Below are 21,371 nucleotides of genomic sequence, written 5' to 3' on the forward strand. Positions count from 1 at the left end.
AGAGGTGAGGAGCTTTCCAAGATCATTCCCTTTGACACAGCCTCAGGATAGCTCTGGAATGGGTGATGAGCATGAAATAATTCACCACCAGTTTGTCCCTTCCTGTCCACTTGTCCTCAGTACCTGTGCCAAAGAACAGACTCAAGAAAACACAAGGAAAAGAAGAGCCAAACCCCTCCTGCTGCTTTCTCTGCCCAATTCCCATCACATCCCTTTTCCTAAATTAATTTCCAGCCCTGGTCTCTTGTTCACCAGATGCCACTTTCAGCAGGCATTTTATGCTTTTTGAACCAACTCACTATTCCTAGCTAAACTCTTCCAATTTTTATCAATAATTTTATGTGACTGGCTGAGTTAAACTTTTATTGCTTTGAATACATTAAACTAGTAGAAGTCATTACCAAGCAGAGAGGGGAAAAGGGCTGCTCAAATTACAGCTCACTGCTGTATTCCCCCATTCCATACCAAACGACCCAGGTCAGCCTTGATCTTTTAACTGGCATTGAGAGCAGACAGGGAACATTGTTGTGAAAATACAGCATTGTGCTTCTTGTCCTGAAAGCTGCACAAGAGGGACCTAAGGACCTACCTCATCTGCAGGAGCTTCAGGGAATGTATCACCCAGGATCAGATCCCCAGTGATAGTCCCACCCTACAGAACACATTAGCAACTTGTTATTTTAATAGTTTTTAAAGCTACCTAAGGTTTTTATGATAAGGCAGAATAATGAGTAATATCAAAGCCCATGGATGAATAAAACACATGAACAGGTACTTAGTATTTTGAGGATGTGTTGCTCTCAAAATATACTGGTGCCCCTTGTTCTCAACCTAAAGTAATCCCATTTATCCTGAACTATTTTATCTCTTTCAATTCTTAAGCATGAATTCCAGCACAGCTTTATTACTCTCCATAAAAAGTGATCAGGACACATACAGGATATAGACTAATTTTAGAATGCCCATTGTCAAAAATATGCAAGTGCCCCAAAAGATGAAGTGCAAATAATTTTTCCAAAATAAGTATTGCCATCATTATTTACCAAAGGAGAAAGAGAGGAAGGAAGAATGCAGATGCATTTTCATCTAGTATTTAATGATATGAAATATCATTCTTCTTTCAGCCTTACTTTTAAACCTGCCTGGACAAGATTCCAAGAAGGTGGTTCTCCTCCAAGTGTTAATGACATAGCAAACACCCACAGCAGGGTAAGAAATATGTTCTTCACTGCTTCTCTCTTCTGTAGCAATTCTTTAAAGACATATGAGATGACAGAAAAAACAAAATTATAAATTGATCTCCTGACAGTAGAAGAAACAGAACTTTAGAGAGTTGATTTTCTTGGTATATTTCTGGCAATTGTCATTTCTGACCCATTTTGTCCTCTCCAAGCAAGCACCCTGAGTCTCTGCAATGCCATGGACCCGTTGTTCCTCACACTCAACTCCATCAGGTTTCAGCATTAATGGAGAAAAGCTTTCCCAGAGCCTCCCAGTGACCACTGCTGCCCACACCCCATCTTCAGAGTGAGGCTTATCACAGGTCAGATCAGTCAGCCCTGAAAACCATATTCACAAACTTCTGAAAGTTTTAAACACACTGCCCAAAACAATGATCAAATCTCTCTTCAGGTGACTCATTTTGGGTAGTAAAGGACTCAAAATCTAAAGTATTTCAACTCACTGCCAAAGTAGGATTTGCATGTTGAAAAAAAAAAATGGGGGCTGGTTTACTCGCCCACATCATGTACACACATTTCACAGAACACATGCTGGAGACATACAGTTATTATTTGAATAATGAGTGCATTTTAGTGAGGGGCTGATACAGCAATCTTATCCTGATGAAGTGTGTCTGCACGTCATTCAGCATTTTTGGAACTGTAAAAAGCAGGAAATGCTGAATCCATTATAAATGTCTAAAGGTTTATTTAACAATGGGCTGATGCAACATCCTTTGAAAGGCCTTCCTCAGCAAAAGAGCTGATTTTGAACAGCAGAGATAAATGGGAACTGAATTGCACAGAGCCAGCGTGGAAAGGTGAATTGAGAGGTTGTGTTGGACTACAAGTCTCAACACAATTCAAGGAGCTATTTCAGTACATAAATATTTAAAATGTATGAACACCAAGCAGACTTGGAAAGGAAGAGTGTATGCTAAAATAGACAAGAACAGAGAAAGGGGACCCCGGGTGTGACCCATGCTCTGGGGTCTGAAAACAGGCAAAGCAGCACCTTGACGTGACAGTGGTGCCATTTGTGCTTCTCTCCACTGGATGTAGCAGAAACTAAGGAGCTTCTCTCCCTCTTCTCACAAGGTGTTGTCTACAAGCTTATAAATCTGGCATCAAAAATCCAATGTACATGAAACCTCAGTGAGTTTACTTTGGACGTCCAGCAATACCACAGCAAAGTAAGCCACCATGCTGAGCACTTCAGAGATCATTCTGCTCAGCAAAAGCACCACCACCTCTTCCATATGCCCATCCCACTGGCATTCTGAAGGGCTGTTCCCCCAAAACATCTGCAGAGAAGAACACAGAGGGAGAACTAAGCCTCACCAAATTTCCTAGTGAACTTTACTCTTCTTCAAAAAATAGGACAGTACTTGTAAAACAAAATATTGCCTGCCATTTAGAAACAGGCTAAGCAGCCCAGGATTAGTTGGTACATTTTCTTGGGAAAATTAAACCTTGATGCCATAGTGAAACAAAAGCAATAAAGACAAAGAAAATCAGATATTCAACAAAAAGTACTTTGGAACTACCCATCTCCCAGTTGGCTGAAGAAAAAAATATGTATTTTTTTTTCTCTTGGAAGATGAAGGCTGGCTGGATCACAGTCACCAGTCTCTAGGGGCTCCACCATCTGTAACAAACTTGCTGTGCTTTTATCACTGAGAAGTCAGGGCTAGGAGCAACCTCTCAGCAAACATTTTCCTAAAAATTTACTCATGCATATATATTATTGTTGATACACACACACTGGGAAATGGACATATGCTGACTTCTGCTTCTCTCCAATACAGTCTGGACTCTGGCTTTTCTCCTCCTGTTGCAGTAAAAAGAGAGCAATTTTTCAAGTTTATACCAAATGTCATTCTATTTCATTTCCAAATATAATCTCCCAGAGAGAAGGTTCACTTGCCCTATTTCCAATCTCTAAAGTTAATACACAAATTTATATTCCTTTCTCCCACTCGCTCTCCTAAATTAAGAGGTGTAATTACTGGGAAGGCTTGCTACAAACAAATGGAGTGCCAGGGGAGAAGGAGCTGTCAGGGCTGGACGTCTGCAGCAGCCACCCTCCCCTGTCCCCCATCCCTGGAGGACCCTGCTTATGAGGCAGTTTCTGTCTTTCCCATTAGCAGGGGTGGCTCACACACAGGAGCAGATGAACCTCTCCCTTCCCAGCCAGGGCAATCATAAGGGACAAAATTAACTTCAGCCTGCCAAGGCCCACAGGTGCTTGCCAGGATGATTGCTCCCCAAACCCACCTTCTGCCCCTCCTCAGCTCTGCTGACCTCTCAGGCAACATTGAGTTCCTTAAGAACAGCAGAGAAATGCAGATTTGAGATCTAAAAATTCAGTCACAGTCTCATCACTCTCCCCCTTCCTCATACCCAGCACCCTCTCCAAAGGAAGATTGATTATTATAATCAGACTTAGCTCTGACACAGCATTTGCATTTTCAAAGCACAGCATAGTCATTAACTAATTCATCTACCCCAAGGGAGCCTTAACGAGCATTCACCTCTCTCCCCTCTGATTCCCAATGCTCAGGCAGCCTGCAACTTGCCTTCCAACACCTCCCCTCCACACTGAGTGGCACCAGCACAACTTGGGGAACCTCCAGACAGGCTCAGCAAGCTGAACTCAGCCCTGCTGCAAAGCAACAGGAGGACAAATGTACAGACAGCCCATTTAGACCAGGCACTCTGTGGTTTCCATACCTAATCACAGCAGGACAGGGTATGGCAGGAAACTGTTTGTTCTGCAAAATAAGGCCAATGCCACATGAGTCCCAAAATGGCCCAAACCTGAGCTGCCTGCCCAGCTGCAAGCATGTGAAGAAGGAATCACCATCACATCACACCCCCAAAGCCCAAATTCCCCCTGCACAGCCCATCCAACAAGTTCTTCCTTAAACACCTACAACACACCTTTGCTCTGTGACTCCTGCCCCTCTCGAGCATCTTCTCACATCCCAACACCACCAGATGCCCACCCACCTTCCTGGGTGCCGTATTTGTTTCTATTTAGTAATCTGGGATGGGTGCAGGATGTGACTTTGGAAAAAGCACTACTCCTATTTCAGATGGATGGAAGCTGGTTCAGAGCTCAAAATTAACAAACCTGGAAAGTTCATGGGGAAGAAGAGCAAACATCTTGTACAAGAGACACACAGAGCAGGGGAACTGAAGATATTAATTTAAACCCATGAGTTTATTCAAGTATAATTACACATTTCAGCCCTCACTCCAAGAAAGGAGCAGACAAGGAATCTCTTCCTCTCAGCCTGTCCTGCCCACGCTTGCAGGCACTGCTGAGACCTCACTGCCACCGCTTGACAGCAAAACACCTTTGACAGCTCCACATCCAAAACCCTCTCTTTGCTTTAACAGCTCATTCTGAAGAAGGATCACCTAATTTCCATGTTCATTCAGCTCAGAGCTCTCTGCTGTTATCAGCCTTGCTCCACCACTTCCACCAGGCGTGTAGATGACTGTTTCCTTTAATTACTACCGAAAGCTCCTCCCAGCCAGGGAGAACAAAACAGCTGGTGTCCACCGAGAGAAGGCAACTCTGGAGTAATTAGCCTTAACTGGCTGACACCTCCTACCCATTACTCCTGGTTAGAACAGCAAAACACAGAATAAGAGCCTGTTTAGGGAACCTGTCAAGGTGCCAGACTGGATGTGCCACATCCCTGCCCAGCGTGGCTGTGGTGCTGGCACAATGCAGTTATCTGCTCTTGAGAAGAGCATCACACAGATCACTTCTTTCATGCAGGAATAGGCATGTTTTGCTAGAATCAAGACTTCTAGCAGCTATAATTTACAGGCAAAGCAACAAATAAATCTGCAAAGATGTCATACCTCCTCCGTACAGAGCTTGAATACAGTTTGTTTCCTAAAAATATAGCCTCGAGGAGTTTCCTGAGCATTCAGTCAAGAATTCTCATCAAACAGGAGCTTGTAATCCCACCTCTCACTCCCTCCATCAGTTTTCTCGTTGAAAAATCATCACATAATAAACAGTCAGAGAAGAATCTATGCAGTTACCAAGCACCTAGGAAGATCAAAGGGGAAAGAGGAATCCAACATCCATTTTTGTTTCTTTGTTTTCTAACATAAACACAGTGGAATCAATCCTGCTTAATAAAGAGAGCAAAGGAGCCTTCACTGAATGCTTGAACTTAATCTTCTTTCTCTTGCTCACATGGAACAACACACAGCCTGGGCTTTTAGGAACAGCTCTCTCTCTCCTGCTGCAGCTCCAGACCAATTTTGCAGCTCACTACAGCTGGGAGCACTGTTTGCTGGCACATCTTGGCAGGAGCCAGCAGAGCTGCCTGCTAAAGCTGCTCTCTGAACTCCCAGAGCTGGGAAATGTGAGGATGGGGCAAGGGGCCCAGCCATGTGAAAGCAGCAGCTCTCCTGACAGGGCCTCCCAGCTGCTTTAAAGGAAGCTGCAGAAGCCCAGCTCCCCAAACCCTGCCCAAAGAACAGGTTAAGCAGAGCAGGTTGAATATTTTCTAGCTAAATGACCCATCCTGAGATTAGCCTGTGACAAAAAGCAGTGGGCTTTTAATGTATAAAAAGTGAGCAATCTCTCTCCTGGTGCCAAAACCCAAAGGTCACAGGGCCCTGCCAGGACTGCTCTGCCCATTTCAGCCTCTGGGATGATGCCTGCAGGAACCTTCAGTTGCCAGCAGCAGTCACAGAATGAAAGGCAAACGGCAATTCCCTCTCAAATACCATATGTTCAAGTCTTGTGCCAAAGCACAAACTTGGCATTTTAACCTTTGGTGAACATGTTCTTGCTGCCACCAACAATAAACTCTGAGGCCCAGCTCAGAGGAAAGGTGGACTGGATGTGCAGTGATGACATTAGCACTGAACACAGCATTAACAGGACAGGGCCTGGCAGGAGCTAGATTTTATACAGCCAGTCTTTAGAGGTTAATGAAATATTCATAAATAAGTTAAAATTCTCCTGACAAGCCAGATCCTGTAATACAACAAAGAGTTGTCAGCCTCAATTAAGCAATTCCAAAGAGGTAGGGCTCTGCCATTCATTATTTACCAAGAGGTCATAGGAAAAATTCTGCTCTATGATCTCCTTGTCTCCATGGATAAATTGGGTTTTACAGCTCCTGCTGGAGGACTCTGCTGCCCTGACAGACCCCAGCCCGCCACAGTCACTACCTACCCCCAGCAACCATCAGCCAAAGGCAAGAAACACTGGGAACAAGCTCTTCTAAGGACACAGACACAAAAAGATTGAAAACAAATGATGTAACAAGCTGATTAGGCTGTCAGTCTAAGGACTAAGTCTTGAAACTTAAACTTTTTTTTAAGCCTTTGTCTCCCTTTTTGTATACACAAAGCCAGCCCCAGGCAAGAAGAGAAGTATCCAGCAACCTTTGATCTGCAGGCACATCCTCTGAACATGCCCTCCATGGCCCCCCCGGATCCCAGAGCTGCAGAGCTTCACATCCCCCCTGCATGTTCAGAACAAGCTGTGCTTACAGAATTGGCTCTCTTGCATCTCTCAGGATGGTCTTCTTCTGATGCAGGCACAGCTTCCCAGAGCTGTGAAAGCAGGAGGAAACTGGTCTCCAACCTTGTTACAAGGAAGCTGTAAATCTGTTATTATTTTGTCCTGTTCTAACACAATTGTTCAACAGCCCCAGGTCTTCCTTTCCCTCTCTGGACATGCATTGGCACTTCACGTTCCTTGTACAGCTCCTCCAAGCTGCCTTTTAGGAAGGCAGAAAAGAGGAGCAGAAATGATGGAATCCTAGAGGTCTCCTGGACCTCTCACCTGGTTTTCTCAAATTGCTGAACATAATGTAGAGCCCCTGCATTCTCCAGGAAATTTTAGCTCAGCTAAATTGAACCAAGTGAGTCTGAGGTAGCCCATAAACTTCTTACAGGTTCTGTAGAGATGAATGAAGCCCGGAAAAGCACAATTCTTGCATGTCTATTAAATACCCTTTTACATCTCCAGGCTGTGCCTAGTATAATGAAGGCTCTGACAGTATCCCTGTCCTGTTCTCATTTAACCAAGTAACTCAGTGTAACTCAGATTTTAGTGACAACAGTGACACTGACAAGGACCACTCCAGCTGCAGCACCTTCTAAACAGGACAACTACTCACTTTTCTCATTTTTCTCCTCTGCTCAACAACTGAAGAGAAAAAAACCTCCCCACTTCTCCCTCTCCAGTCCCTGTTATCATCATGCCTGTCAGTACAGCGCAGGTTTTAGGGGTACACCTGTAGCATGGAGGCCACCTCAAATGATGGGTTGGGAATTAGGGCAATGTCCATGAGTCCCATCTGAGCTGGAATTGCTCTTCAGGTCTGGGTCAGATCATTTACCCCCAGTCTGGCAGCACCTGCTCTCCACTTCAGGCAGCCACACTTCCTCCTCCTGACAGTGCTAACCCGGTGTCAGCTCTTATCACATTGAAAGAGCAAATGAAAACAATCCTGCTGAAACCAAACAGTGCTGCCGTGTCCCATAAAACTTCCACCTTAATGGATCCAACAGCAGGTTCATTTGTGTAATGGGACTTTTAAACAGACCGTTTATTTCTTTTTAATTTGAAGGGAATGTGCTATTTGATCCCATGTGCCCGGCTAGATTTTTAAAACAGAGATAAACCAGGAGAATTGACTCACTAAGTCTCTCCTTCTCACCTAATTAAAAGAGCATTGAGATAGAAACGTGCAGAGGTGTAATGCTGATCACCTCTCCAGCTTACAGCAGTTTGGCAGCTCTCATCCACCAGGATCTCAAGGATTCCTCCACACTCCCTGCTTTGCCCACAGTCACCTGCCACAGATGTTTCTGATGGTGCCACACTCTGTGTGCTGAACATGAATTTTCCAAGAGGGAACACAGCAGGTGCAACACACCAACTGAGGCTGTTCATCATTCCCCAGGCTAAGAGAGGGAGAAAAAAAATGACCTTGTCTGTGTAGCTCAGAGCTCACTATATTCCTACCCTGTGGGGAATAGCAGGGACCAGTTTTAATGTAGTTGTTTACAACAGGCACTGAGAGCTCTCTGCCAGGGAAAGGACAAGTGCACTCCTATCCCTCCATTCTAGGCTTCACCTTCAGAACCAAAACTCCACAGTAAAAACAGGGGGAAGACTCAAAATAGGGCATCAATGATTCCTGCACAATCATCCTCCTCTTCTAACAACTCATAATTCAGAGTTTACAGGATCACACGATAAAGTGAAGAATGATATAAACACTGTGAAGTAAACAAGCAACAAATGGCTTTGCTGAAGTAAAACTAAAACTACCTGATAGAGAAAAAGATGTCTCAGACACATCCAAAACAAACAAAATTCAATGAAGGCCTTTGGTCTAAAAATACAAACGCACAAACACAATTACTGAGAGCACAGAGGCTTTACCACAGAGGAGCATAAACTGATCAGAAAGAGGAAACTACATGAAAACAGAAGAAACAGCACAGAATTGAAATGTCAGAGTGCAAGTCCCAAAACAGCTCCTACAAATTGAGCTTTCCTCAGCCAGAAACTCGAGAGGAGGACAGAGTGGGGCAGATGAACTGATCTCATCAGGAGGAACATCAGCACTGGGTGGCACTGGAGATGCCCTGGATACAGCTCAGCTCTTCCACCACAGAACTGGAAGAGGTTCCTGCCTCTACTCCATGATCCTGTAGAAGACACTTTTGCAAAAGCTACTGCAGGAACATCACCTGGAATGATGAGACCACTCTGATAACTCATCTTCAAAGGAGAGATGGAAAAAGGAAGAGATTTAAAGCAAGCTGCAAGATTCATGAGGAAACTGAAGAGCCTGTTTTAAGAGAAGGCTGCAAGAGCTTGATTTGTTTAACCTAGACAAATGAAAGGCTGGGAGAGAACAATTGTTCTCTATAAATATGTCACAGCATAAATATGAGGGAGGAAGAACAGTCACTGTAGTTTAAGGAGAATATTAGCACAAGAAAAAAATGGATATTAACTGCACATATATTTTCACTTGGAACTGGGAAGATTTCAGCTATCAGAGCAGTCTTCCCATGACAGTAATGGTGCAAACAACCAAAGCAGTTTCAAGACAAGCTTGATAAATTTATGGACTGAGATATATAGTGAATTTGCCTCAGTTACTGAAGGACTGGACTTTATGATCTAAAAGTCCTCTTCCAGTCTTCTGTTACTACATCATTTCATTCTGGATTAGCTTCTTTTGCTGTCTTTTTATAACCAGGTTCATGCTTTTCAATCTGATTTGAGAAGTGGATATTTCTCTAAGATTGCCTCACTAAAACTATTCACCCTGCTGCTCAGCTGAGTGCCACACTGCTCATCTGTCTTGGCTTTGCTGGCCTCACATAAAGTGTTAGGATGAAATCTGTCACATGGGAAGGAGATTTGCTGTCACCTGCTAAATCAATTCAGAAATTATGTAATACACTTTTGATAGATGGAGACTTCCTGCACCAGTCAGTTGTCTCCTGCCCCTCCCAACCTGTTGGTTCTAAAGATGTTCCAGCAAAGCTTCATTTTTATTTATAACTACTGTGGTTCAGCCCTCTAATCCCACATTTAATTGCCTTCCTGTTACAGAAAATACAGAGAATTTACATTTCCACTAATGAACACCACTTTTGTTCTTGTTCTCAGTCTGTTGTATTTCTTCCTTTCTGTTCAGTAACTCTTAAACAAGAATTAAATTAGCTCTATTGGCCATTAATCCAGGGCAGGTATTCCTATACTAAAGTTCATATTTTTTCCTATTATCATTGGTGTTACCTGTAAATTAAAAACACAGTAATAACTTTTCCATATTGCCTTCCAGTTAACAGTTAGTTCCCAACTACATCAAGCTCAGTGTTGTCTGAGTTTATTTTCTTCATGTCCTCTCCCTTCTGTCTCCATTTCTACTCCTGATAACCATCAGTGTAGGCAGTCACTGACATTTAAGTTAATCCTAAACATTATGATTTCATCAGACTGAACACATGATTGGCTCTTTAACTATTGCTGACCTGCTGCTCTTAAATAAAGGTCTCCCCTTCTCTGCAAAGGGTTAACCAACACTTTTCCTCAAGGCAAGGGGCATTGATTATATTAATTTGAAGGTGTCTTTATTCCCTATGTAAGGACACTCAATTTATGCCATTCATTTGGTGATGGCTGCATTCTTGGACTTCAAATCTTCTTTACCTCCCACCCTGCTAAGCAATTCCTCTGATTCTTATATCCATCCTTTTTAATCTGCTGGAGGGTGAAATTTAATTTGTTCCAAAGAGCAGTCTATAGATTTCAGAGCCCACACGGGCCAAGCTGTCTTTTGAAGATGAAAGCCAAAAGATGCCCAAAGCACCTCAGGGTAATGAAAATACAGGTGATGCTTTTTTAATACCAAGCCAACTTCCCTCAGGGATTAATGATGGAGAACAAAAAATCTTGACATGAATGTCCCCTGCTACACAACCAGACTGGAAGAAAGAGTAAGATCACAGAGCAGAGCTGTTGCTTGGATGCCAAGCTTGAGCCAAACAATCTCCTCGTGTCTATAAAGGGATATGAAAAAGGAAAACGAAAATTACAAAAACAAACACGTCTTCTGTTTCCCTTCCCTCAGGGAGGGAAAGAAAAATAATATAACAAACAAGAAGGCATTTTCCACAAATAATATTTTGGTGTGAGTGAAGCTCTCCCTCAGCTTTAGGCCAGTAGAGCACTAAACTAACACACCATGTGAAAAAAGATCCTAGGACCACAGACCAGGGAGCTGACATCCTGCAAATAAAAACACTGTAGCACCAGCCCCAATAAAGAAAACTTCCAGTGCTGATCAAATCGTCAGAAAAGTGCACATTGATACAAAAAAAAAAAAAATAAATGGAAACAACAAACATTCAGCAAATAAAAGAGAGAAAAACCCCATGGATCTCTCAGCTCAGTGACCTGAGCCCTATTAAGAGTGGTGACTCTTATGTGTCTTATGGGCATACACTGTTCCCTTACAGTATGAACAAGCTTAAACTGTGAGAAAAAAACCCAAAAATAAATAAGTGAAGGGTTAGAGGGAGAGGAAAATCAAAGTTTCATTGTTAATTACATAGCACAATGATAAGGGTAATTTTTCTTAAATCAAAAAATAAATTCTAGGTTCAAGTTCCCTGAAGGATATAAAATATTAGAGGGTTTTTTATGGTTGCAATCACAAACTCATTTCTCCAGCCACTACTGGCCTTGTCTAATTAGGGCAAAGTATGTTAATGATACAGAGGCACAGCCCAGTCCTCAGTTGCAATATTAATTGCATTTAGGGAAAGAGGCATGAATTGTGCTTATACAAGCTAATTAGTATGGGTTTGCTAATTAATACTGGAAAGTCAAACTGCCTTTGTCTTGTCAACTGCAATTAACTGAAGACATTTAAATTTCCTTTTTTGTTGTTCCTTCAGTAGCACGCTCACTTTCAGTTGACAAGCAAAGAATCCCTGCACTGGAGCAGTGAGAACAGCCCCTCCATTTCACTGGCATCCCATTTTCCTCTAGCAGGACCTGGCCTAGCACAGGGCTCCTTATCACACACACACACCACCCTTCCTGTGCCATTGTCCCTGGGGGCACAATTCCCTGAGCTTGTCCTCAGAGGAGAGGCCCTGAATGTGCAGATACTGTTGTATTGAGGCCATGATCCCATCAGACTTATCCCACGAGTATTGTACTTTTAAATACATGTAAAAAATTGCAATGTAAATCATTGACCAGGGCACCAGAGATGCCCCCACTGATAGAAAGAAGTGCTTGGTTCTCTCAGTGAGGTGATATCAGCCAGTGCCCTGGGGCCAGACCCAGCTCTGTGCCCCAGGGAGGGTGGCAGAGCCATCAGAACTCTTTGGGGTGGCAGCAGAGGTGTCACCTGCACAGAGGTTTGTCCCAGAAGGTGATTGTCCCAAACACCTGCACCTGACAGGTGTTTGTTCCATTTCACTCAGAGCCTGTTTGCAGAAGAGCTGATGAAAAGCAATATCCACATGTGTCAGCACCCAGAGCAGGACAAGCCCTTCAGCATTCCCAGCTCAGCATCAAAGTGGGGCTGGAGGCTCACAGGTGAAAGGGATGAAAAGGAAGGTGAGAGACCAGCTACCCAAACCAGACAAATAATTTTGCTGAAGCATCAAATTTAAAGGAGTCAAAAATCAGGCCAGGCAGGTGAGACACTGATCTGGAGAGGGGGGGGGAAAGAAAAACCACATAAAGAGCATTTTGCTGGATGGCAGGAGGAGAGTGGGGCTGGTGGCATATCCACAGGAGCCTGTGGCAGGCAGCTATGGAACAGCCCCATCCAAAGGGGACAGACCTCAGTCACCATCACCACTGCAGAAGACACAAAGTGACAACAACTTTTCCTACCAGGGAGCTTTTGACTGGGGGTGCAGAAGAACCATCTACCACCAGTGAAAAGGAGCTATACTGTCAGGTTTTCCCTCAAAAAGGGAAAATATGGGAAAAAAAAGGATCTCTTTTCTTCTGTATGAATCAATTCTCTTGTATTTACAGAATAAATTCAAGCTGCTGAATAAAGCCCACACCTCACAATCTGCAATCCATGGTTAAAGCACCCCAGGAAACAGCCTGTTCATGGGAGGCTGATGTAAGAGTTACTGGAAGATCACAAGAGCAGCAGTTTTCCACTGAGAAACCCTTGGGAATAGGCACTGAACACTGACTGCAGCTTCATCCTCTGATGGATGATGCACAACACCAATTAATGCTTTAACACTGGAAGTTCCAGCTTCTCCAGCCTTCCGCTAGCCCACTTAACACAAGAAATTTTTGAAGGCAAACAAGTCAAAAAGCAGGCTTAATGAGCCCAAAAGAAAAACTTTTAAATGTTAAAAAAACCCAACTCCATAACATCAGAACATTTAAAACATAACAGCAAGTTTTTCCTCTGATACATCCAGTGAGCACAACACCAAATTGATTGTATAGAATTTGAAACTGTTACAAGGCAGCACATAATGAGATCAGCTGGTAAATAGGATTAATTCAGTTTTCTTTGGAAATATCAGCTGTGGCCTGTGTCACCACAGAAAGCAGCTGGGCATACAAAAATGTTTGCCCACATCGTGAGACCACCCCAGAACCGGAATCAATTAACGCTCTCACGATGGAAAATCTGATGTTGAAACAGCAAGAGGCACAAATTTAAAAAAAGATTTTAGGAGACGTATGGCAACCCATTAATAGCACAGTAGGGGCACCTCATCCTGCCCTTCAGTGCCCTACTAGAGCTCAGCACAAGTCTAAAAAGACCTGTGTTGGCACTCTAGTTTATGATTTGGATTTTAGAACAGATGTCTGTTTAGCACCTACTTACTAGCCAGTGCTGCAGGCTTGTTTTTATATTAGTAATAAAATTAATCACATCTACAGAATGAGTCTCTGCATCTTGGATACTGCTCAGGTTTTCCTTGTGACTAGGAAAAGTTGCAGGAATCCCAGAGTTCATCCATTAGCAAAAATATCAGTTCACATATAGCTTAACACTGACACCTCGTTTATTCCTGAGTATAAAAATCATATTCAAGTCATGAAACTGAATATAAACCTCCCTGCTACCTGGTTTTGTGTCCTTTCATTGTTTTTGGTCCTTGAGGGAAGTGCCAATAAAATAGACGAATCCAGCAGAAAATTAACAGATATTATAAAAAAATAGTTTGTGGTAATTCTCTTGTATCTCATCTGCCTGTTCTTTGAACACTTGAGACTGAATCAAAGGCCCCCAAAGAAAGGAGCTAATTCAGTATGAAATTAAATGCTTGCTTCTGATCTAGAACTGCTGAGGAGAAAAGGAATTGCCAGAAAAAGGAAGACAGACCACTAAATCTCATCCAACACTTTTTCCAGGTGAGCATGGAGACAGGGAGTGCCAAGACTGGCAGCAGCAACACAATTTTTGCAATGTTTATTTGCTGTTCATTTCTGAATATTTGGAACTGATCCACTGTTTAAATGAACTGAACTTTGCATATTGCTGCTCTGTAAAACAACCAGGGGAAAAAGAAAAAATTGAACACTTACTATCTCTGCTCTTTGCTTGTGGTTTCCCACTTCTTCCAGAACCTGAGACAGCTGAGCCTTCAAGACAAAAAGACAGGGAGAAAAATACAAAAGGAAATTAAGTCTAGGATGTAATTTTGGAAGTTTAATAAGACCCCCTCCCTGACCCACTCTCCCCCCCCAAAAACATCACATATGGCACCAGGATTTTCATGGGATTCAGAAGGAATTCTAAGTATTTGATCTTGTTCTGTCCTATCAGCATCCCATGCCATGAGACAGTCCTATCCCAAAGAGCCTGAAGTCTACGTGCACAAGAAAAACCAGGTTTATTACAGAGATGCCACAAGATGAGCCAGCCCAAATTTCAATCCCATGGTCCAGCCAGAACTGTGCCTCCACTCCATTGCTGTGAAGCTGCAGAAAGAGTGGTCTAAAACCCACCCAGTCTTGCCCAGTTTAACTTTGAAGAAGAGGAGGTTTAGCTCCATAGCTCCTGAGAGGAGTGTGTGTTTCAAGCTAACTTCATAGAAAATGTTCTGTGAATTTCTGGGGTCCAGGGTTAGGTTTCTTCCCACAGCCTTCCAAAATGCTGTGGGAAAACATCAAGAAAATCTGCTCTTTAACATAAACCTCTTGAATTTCCATGAGAAAATATCTCAATACAGCATTTCTACTTTTTAAAAGGGAAATTTGAAATGTAAAGAATCTCAAACCAGAGTAGAAATACCTTTGGTTATCCTGGCATAATCTAAGGGGAAACAGGAACTTGACTCAGAAAAGGATCTTTTACAGAGTTTTGTTTATGAAAAAGGATTTTAAACCAAATGGGTATTTAGGAGACAGTTAAGAGAAGCCACACATAATATGTGAATGCTATTACTTCCCACATCCTTGATTTTCTAACACTCTGCTAGGCTGCAATCAGCCTTTCTCTGCCTAGCAAAAAACCAATGTAAACAAATAAAAGAAGTAAAAACAACTTTCCTACAAACTGATTCATGTCATTTCAAGCAAATATTCATTAAAATCCTCTGGAGTCTCTCAACTTCCCACCACATATGAAATGAGCCTTTTGAGTGCCACATCCAAACCAGAGACAAACAGCAAGCAGTTTATTACAATGAAAAGCAAAACATTCAGCTTTGGAGGCTAACAGCACTGAAATGCAAGCAAATAATTAAATTTAAAAAATACAGTCTAAGGGTTCAGCACAGCAGAAGTTCCATTTTGCCAACAAACAAGCAAACAGTTCCAAATTTCCCTGGCCCCAGAGCTCAGCAGAAACTGAAAAAGTTTCAGCCTCTTGCTGTGCAGGGCTGGGGATGATGTGACATTATTTGAGGGAGAGACACTGAAACAGGATGAAAAGGGTTTTAACACAAGCCTGGGACCTGGCACAGGAGAATGAAACACACTCATTAAACACTGCAGGAGATGCCAGCCCCAACCCAAACTGGGGTGCCTGGACAGGCAAGGGAAGAGAGCAAATGAAAGGATCACCAGGCTTGATGTGGAAACATCAGGGAACTGTAAATCTGCAGACACCTGGGAAAGACTTTTCCCTACGGCTGCTGAAGCAGGTACAAGGGAGCAGGCTGGAGCCAGGAGTTGCTTGGGGAAGAATTAGAAAACAAGACCTTAGAGAGGTTATTTAGGAGAGATGATGGCATAAACTCTGCAAAACACCACAAGACTGACAATATTTTTGATTACAAACTACTCCAACCGTTCTGTATATTTATTAGCTTTCTCTGTATGAAGATGACCTTTAGATGGGAACCACTAGCCTATTCTAAACCACCTGTAAGAATTACTTAATTTAAAATGACATTAAAATCATGTCTTTTCTAACAGTAGCTGCCAGTCCTGAATTTGAGGATCAAGTCTCTGTTCAGCCTCCTGTTCACACAGACTCCTCTGGAATCACAGAGTAACCCACCCTGGAAGAGTGGGAATCCCCTCAAAGCTCAATCCCCTGTGGTTTTGGTGGGCACCTGGATCAACCCATCACACTGTGCCAAGCTTTGGTCACCCTCACAGTGTAAATATTTTTATTTATAACACCAAGGTCACAGTACCCTAGGAGCCTGCTTAACTGGATGGGTATAGGAGCATTTTAAAGCATAATACCTCCATAAAAGTCAGAAGAAAAGGATAGCAAAGACTCCAACACATTTTACTTCAGGAAAAGGCTGGAAAAACCTTTTAGGCAAGAGAGAAATAATATAAAGGGATGGGGAAAATTGAAAATACAAGTGGGAAATATGCCATAATTTATCTTGGATATAATATGGCTTGGGGAAAATAACCATTTCAGGGTGCTATGCCAACAGAGACACAGAACCCTGGACAGCAAGTCCAAGCCAGCATCACAACAACAGCAGATCAATATGATTTGGAGAAGCAATCAGATAAGAACTAAATCACAAAGTAGGTTTTCTTCATTGCATTCATTTCTAGGCAGCTCATCTCAAAGGGAAAGAGTCAGTAACTAGTGGGAATTCAGAGAGCAGCTACTAAACTTACCAGACTGCTGGAAGAAATGATTTATGAAGATTAAAAGATTTTTAAACATCATGGTTTGACTGCAACTCTCACAGAAGAGCAAAAGGGACATATTTAATGCAGTGAGAGCTGTTACAACGACAAAACTGGAAACCAGGAGGCTTCCCCAGCTGGCTGATGCTGTGGGATGCACTCAGAGTCCAGAGCAGGGACCCTCCCACTCCCTGTCCCCCTATTCAGACAGCTGGGGAAGCTCCAGACAAAGCCTAAATTTTCAGCAGGGTCCCCAATGCCTGCACTTGCCAGGCTGTGATACAGCTGATCTGGATGCTTTATCACGTCCAGTTTGTAAACATCAGCCCTATCCCAGACTTTTTATTAGCTTAAATCAAATATTGAACCTCCCTCAGCTGTTGGAGGACAGCTGCTGGCCAAGTGATTCACTGCCATATTCCTTCTAGGCCACAAGAAAATACAAACTAATCACCAGCAGCATGACAGATGCACGCATTTTTAATTATGAAGGAGAAATTAGGCTGTGAACTTAGCCCCACATCTCACTTAATCAGAGTGCTGGGGAGGAGCTGCCAGGAGCTGCAGAGGGCCCTGGAGTGGAGCCTGGCACCTGCTCAGCCCCTGCTCCCTCTCCCCAGGCATTTGCCAGGAAAGATCTGAAAAAAACCCAGTTATGTTGTTTCTTGGAATGTATCTTGTCAGGAATGAACTGCTGGTTCCTGGGTGCAGCCATCCCTGGCCACATGCAGACAAGGAAAGCAAGAGGGTTGGATGTGGGCCATTCAGGGGGCCCAGCAGATGCTGGAGCTCTTTGCCAGTCCCACCTCAGAGCTCTGCTCTGGGAAAAGCCATCCAGGTAGTGACAGGACAAGGGGTGTTGGGGAAGATGAAACAGGAAAGCCTTAAAAATATGATTGCCTGGCAAAAGAGTTTAAGAATATGGAAACTATAAGCGAGATTGAAATGAAAGCAAGCTTTGAGATACCTTAGTTACTGAACAACTGGAAAATAATGGTGTGGCCAGCTGAAGGTAATCTCCTTTTGATGGAACAACACCCTCTGCTTGCAGACAGGCCCAAGGGTCAGAGCAGACCCTACAGCTTGGCAGAAGGGCCCAAAGAGGAGTTTTTAGGGTTTAAAATGTAACACAGTATGGCAATGTAATGAGTCTTACAGGCTGTATGGAAATGCAATAGGATTTGTATATTGTACTAGATTGGTTAGTGAGAATTAGAATATTCAACAGAGGAGAAGATTTATTGTATTGTAAGGGGAACCTCACTCTCTCTCATCCTCTTTACCACGCTCTCACCTTCTCTCTCTTTACCTCTCTCTCCCTCTCTCAGGCCTGCTCTGAGCTGAGGCTGGCAGCTCCCAGCAGGGCCCTGCACCCAGGCTCTTTGCAATAAACCACAAGTTCCAGAGATCTGCCTTCAGAGATCTCTGCTCTCCATCCATCCTGACTGTCCTACCCCCTGATGCTCCTACAAAGGGGGAATGGCTTCCACCTGGAGAAGAGTAGGCTTAGATTAGACATTAGTAAACAATCCTCCCTGTGAGGGTGGGCAGGCCCTGGCACAGCGTGCCCAGAGAAGCCGTGGCTGTCCCAGCCCTGGAAGTGCCCAAGGCCAGGTTGGATGGATCTCTGAACAACCTCATCTAAGAAGGTATCCCTGCCCACAGAAAGATGATTTTTCCAACCCAAACCACTCCATGATTCTCTGAGTAGCTCAGCTCTGTGTTAGGGTCTTTTCAATTGATCGTATCCACCTTGGTACCTCAGCAATCTCTCCATAGGATAGACTTCCGTGTTGAATTTTCAGGCTATGCATAAATGTTAACTCAGAGCTCCAAGGAAATTCTCTTTACTTAAGACACATGTTAAATTCCCATAGATCACTGAGCTCAAGCATTAAGAAACCTGATATGCAAACAAATATTAGGAATCAGATATAAAAATACACTGCAATTCACCCACTGAAGGCAGCACAACCAGGTAATGGAAAATCAAGTTGTGAAGCAGGGAAAAAAATCCTCTCGAGTACTCAGTCAATTACTTTAAGCTTTCAAAAAAAGGTTTGTCAATTCAAAATATTCATCTTACATGACAACATAGTCTAATCTACTGTCAGTGGATTGTCATCCTCAAAAGAGAGTGGCAGCAAGAGAAGAACCTGTGCTCCAGCCTCACTGGGAATCTGCAGCTTGGGCTGAAAGAGGAGCAGGTTTCCAAGGAGAGGAACCAACTCAGCTCCAAGGAGACATTTCTGAATTGCTTAACTTGCTTCCCTGAATCAATAATTTCTCTTCTGTACCTTCCAGAAGTCAGCCTTCACTGACAGCACTGGAGGAGGCTGGTCAGGGAGGGTTTAATGAATGAAACTGAAGCAATCTGGTGGTGACAATGCAGTTGTTCAACTGACTGCATCCAGAGCCCCCCACTCCCCTCTGGAGGCTGATGCTGAGCTGGCTGCCCTGAATGATGGGCAGGCAGCTCAAAAGTGAGCCCCATTTGTAGGGAAAAATTAACTACTCAGTCTCTAATGAACAGTCTTTCTCTACACAAAACAATACCCTCTGCTCTACAAGCAATTAGCAAATCGAAGTGTTCTCTTTGTGGACCTGCATTAATTTACTCCTCGATGTGGCACATTAAATAGCTCACAGGTACAGCACAGCAGTGGCAACAGCCAGCACCATAAAATAAAAGCTTGCTTCAAAGAGTTTGGGAAGCAAAATTAGGCGTGCTGCATACAGGGAATAAATCAAAACAACCTTCATTGGGAAATATCATTTTAGTCTTATGCTTTCATCAAAAAACATGATTATCATAACAGTCACATTAGTACAACGCTGGTACTCTACAAGGGAGAGAAACAAGCTGCACATTCACTACCTCAAATTAGAAAGAGCAATTTTTATTCTTTCTCATCAGGGGGAAATACCTGAGAACATACACAGCTGCCTATTCTGGGATTGTGCTTTCAGAGCTAGAAATCCCAATGAGAGTCCCCAAAAGGAAGGCCACTTGTTGGAAGGGCAGCACCTCTGCAGGGAAGGGGAGGAGGAAGAGGCTTTCCCTGGAAGAGCTGGAACACAGCTGCAAAAAATTGGCATTTTTACAGCTCACTGAAGCCCAAGATACCCTTAGAAATATTTTATATGCAACAGTTGTATGCAAATCCAAGTCAAGTGTGATAATTGGCAAATTTAGGTATAATGTTAATTACCAGCTATTTCAAATTAATTAACTTCTAAGATAAATTCTTGCTTCTCCTCTTTGAGAAAGCTAACACACAATTTAAATTTACAAGGATATATCTGCTGCCGATCACAGAAATAGGGAATCTTGTATGTTCCAACATGCCAATTCACTTCAGTTTCCTTGTGCTGGCTGCTCCCCATTCCCTGGGTAATTTCACAGGCACTTATTTCTCTGATCACTCACAACAGAAGACACAAGATGAAGCCTCTTGGCTCAAGCTTGAGTGTGTGGCTAAAGTGTGGTATGACCTCTACAGTGCCCAAGCCAGCACATCTTATCTGGTGCCATAGCTGGGGAAGAGGGAAGAAAAGGAAAAAAAAAGCACAGTATCACCTTTTTTCTATCAGATTCAGGAGACACAAAGCAAATAAAGTGCATTGAAGCTGCGGCTGAAATACAGAAGGAAACTTGAAAACATGGCAGCACTCCCAGGACAGTTCTGATAAGGAAAACACTGACTGCAACAATTAGAATTCAATCCAATGTAGGAACACAAGCACCATGCTGATGAGTTACATGGAACAACACAGGAATAGGATGAGAACAATTTGAAGAGAACTTTGCAGTCACTAATTACCTCTCAGCAAAGAATGAGGCTCTGGCTTGTGGGGAAAACAGAAGGAAAACTTTGATTTCACCAAAGCCACAGACAGATTACTTCTGGGGGTGGCAGAGACTGAGCAGAAGTAACTCATCAGCCACTTGCAGTCAGACTTCACTTTATTTGCATATTGTGATCCTGCATATTAAAATACTGTGAGAACTGAAATTAAATTTTCATTAGTGTTCAATCTGGAATCTCACCCATGGGATTCAGCTTTCAGCAGTTCATGCAGGCATTTCCCTGTTTACTTCAAAGTCAGATATCCATTTATCTCATGCCAGCCAACACTTGTGGCCTTCAACCCACTGCACCCCATTATTGTCCAAAGGCAGCAGAGCAGGATTGTTTCTGCACCTCTGAACTGCACTACAGAATTACTCTGAACTAACTGGCCATTTCTAATTTAATGTTTTTTGATGCTTTGTAGTTGAAATTGCCAATCTATCACAAAACTGCATCAGTTGAGATCACAATCAAGAAGACAGTTTAGTACCAGCCATTGCTAAATAATTTCCTTGCTCCTTTACAGGCTCCTTTTTGCTGTTCTGAAGAAAGTTCTCCTGGTTATAAAATCAAATGCACATCCTTTATAAGGTGGGAAAGAAGAGCTACAAATAAACTCTGCTGCTGTCTCAAAAGCATCCAGAACACCACGTTATCTCACAGGAGCTG

The 21,371-nt window shown here is 43.1% G+C and overlaps 1 protein-coding gene across 4 annotated transcripts in view; it reads right to left on the reverse strand.

Annotated features, from left to right (window-relative positions):
- MAD1L1 (mitotic arrest deficient 1 like 1) overlaps nucleotides 1–21,371 on the reverse strand; it is a 352,355-nt gene that overhangs the window by 165,669 nt on the left and 165,315 nt on the right. For all 4 annotated transcript variants that reach the window (XM_066561061.1, XM_066561059.1, XM_066561060.1 and 1 more), the window contains exon 13: nucleotides 14,329–14,385. In XM_066561061.1, coding sequence (XP_066417158.1) covers nucleotides 14,329–14,385 — 57 coding nt within the window. The remainder of the gene's footprint in view (nucleotides 1–14,328; nucleotides 14,386–21,371) is intronic.

Source organism: Molothrus aeneus, chromosome 16 (genome assembly GCF_037042795.1).
Source record: "Molothrus aeneus isolate 106 chromosome 16, BPBGC_Maene_1.0, whole genome shotgun sequence".
Classification (NCBI taxonomy): Eukaryota; Metazoa; Chordata; class Aves; order Passeriformes; family Icteridae; genus Molothrus; species Molothrus aeneus.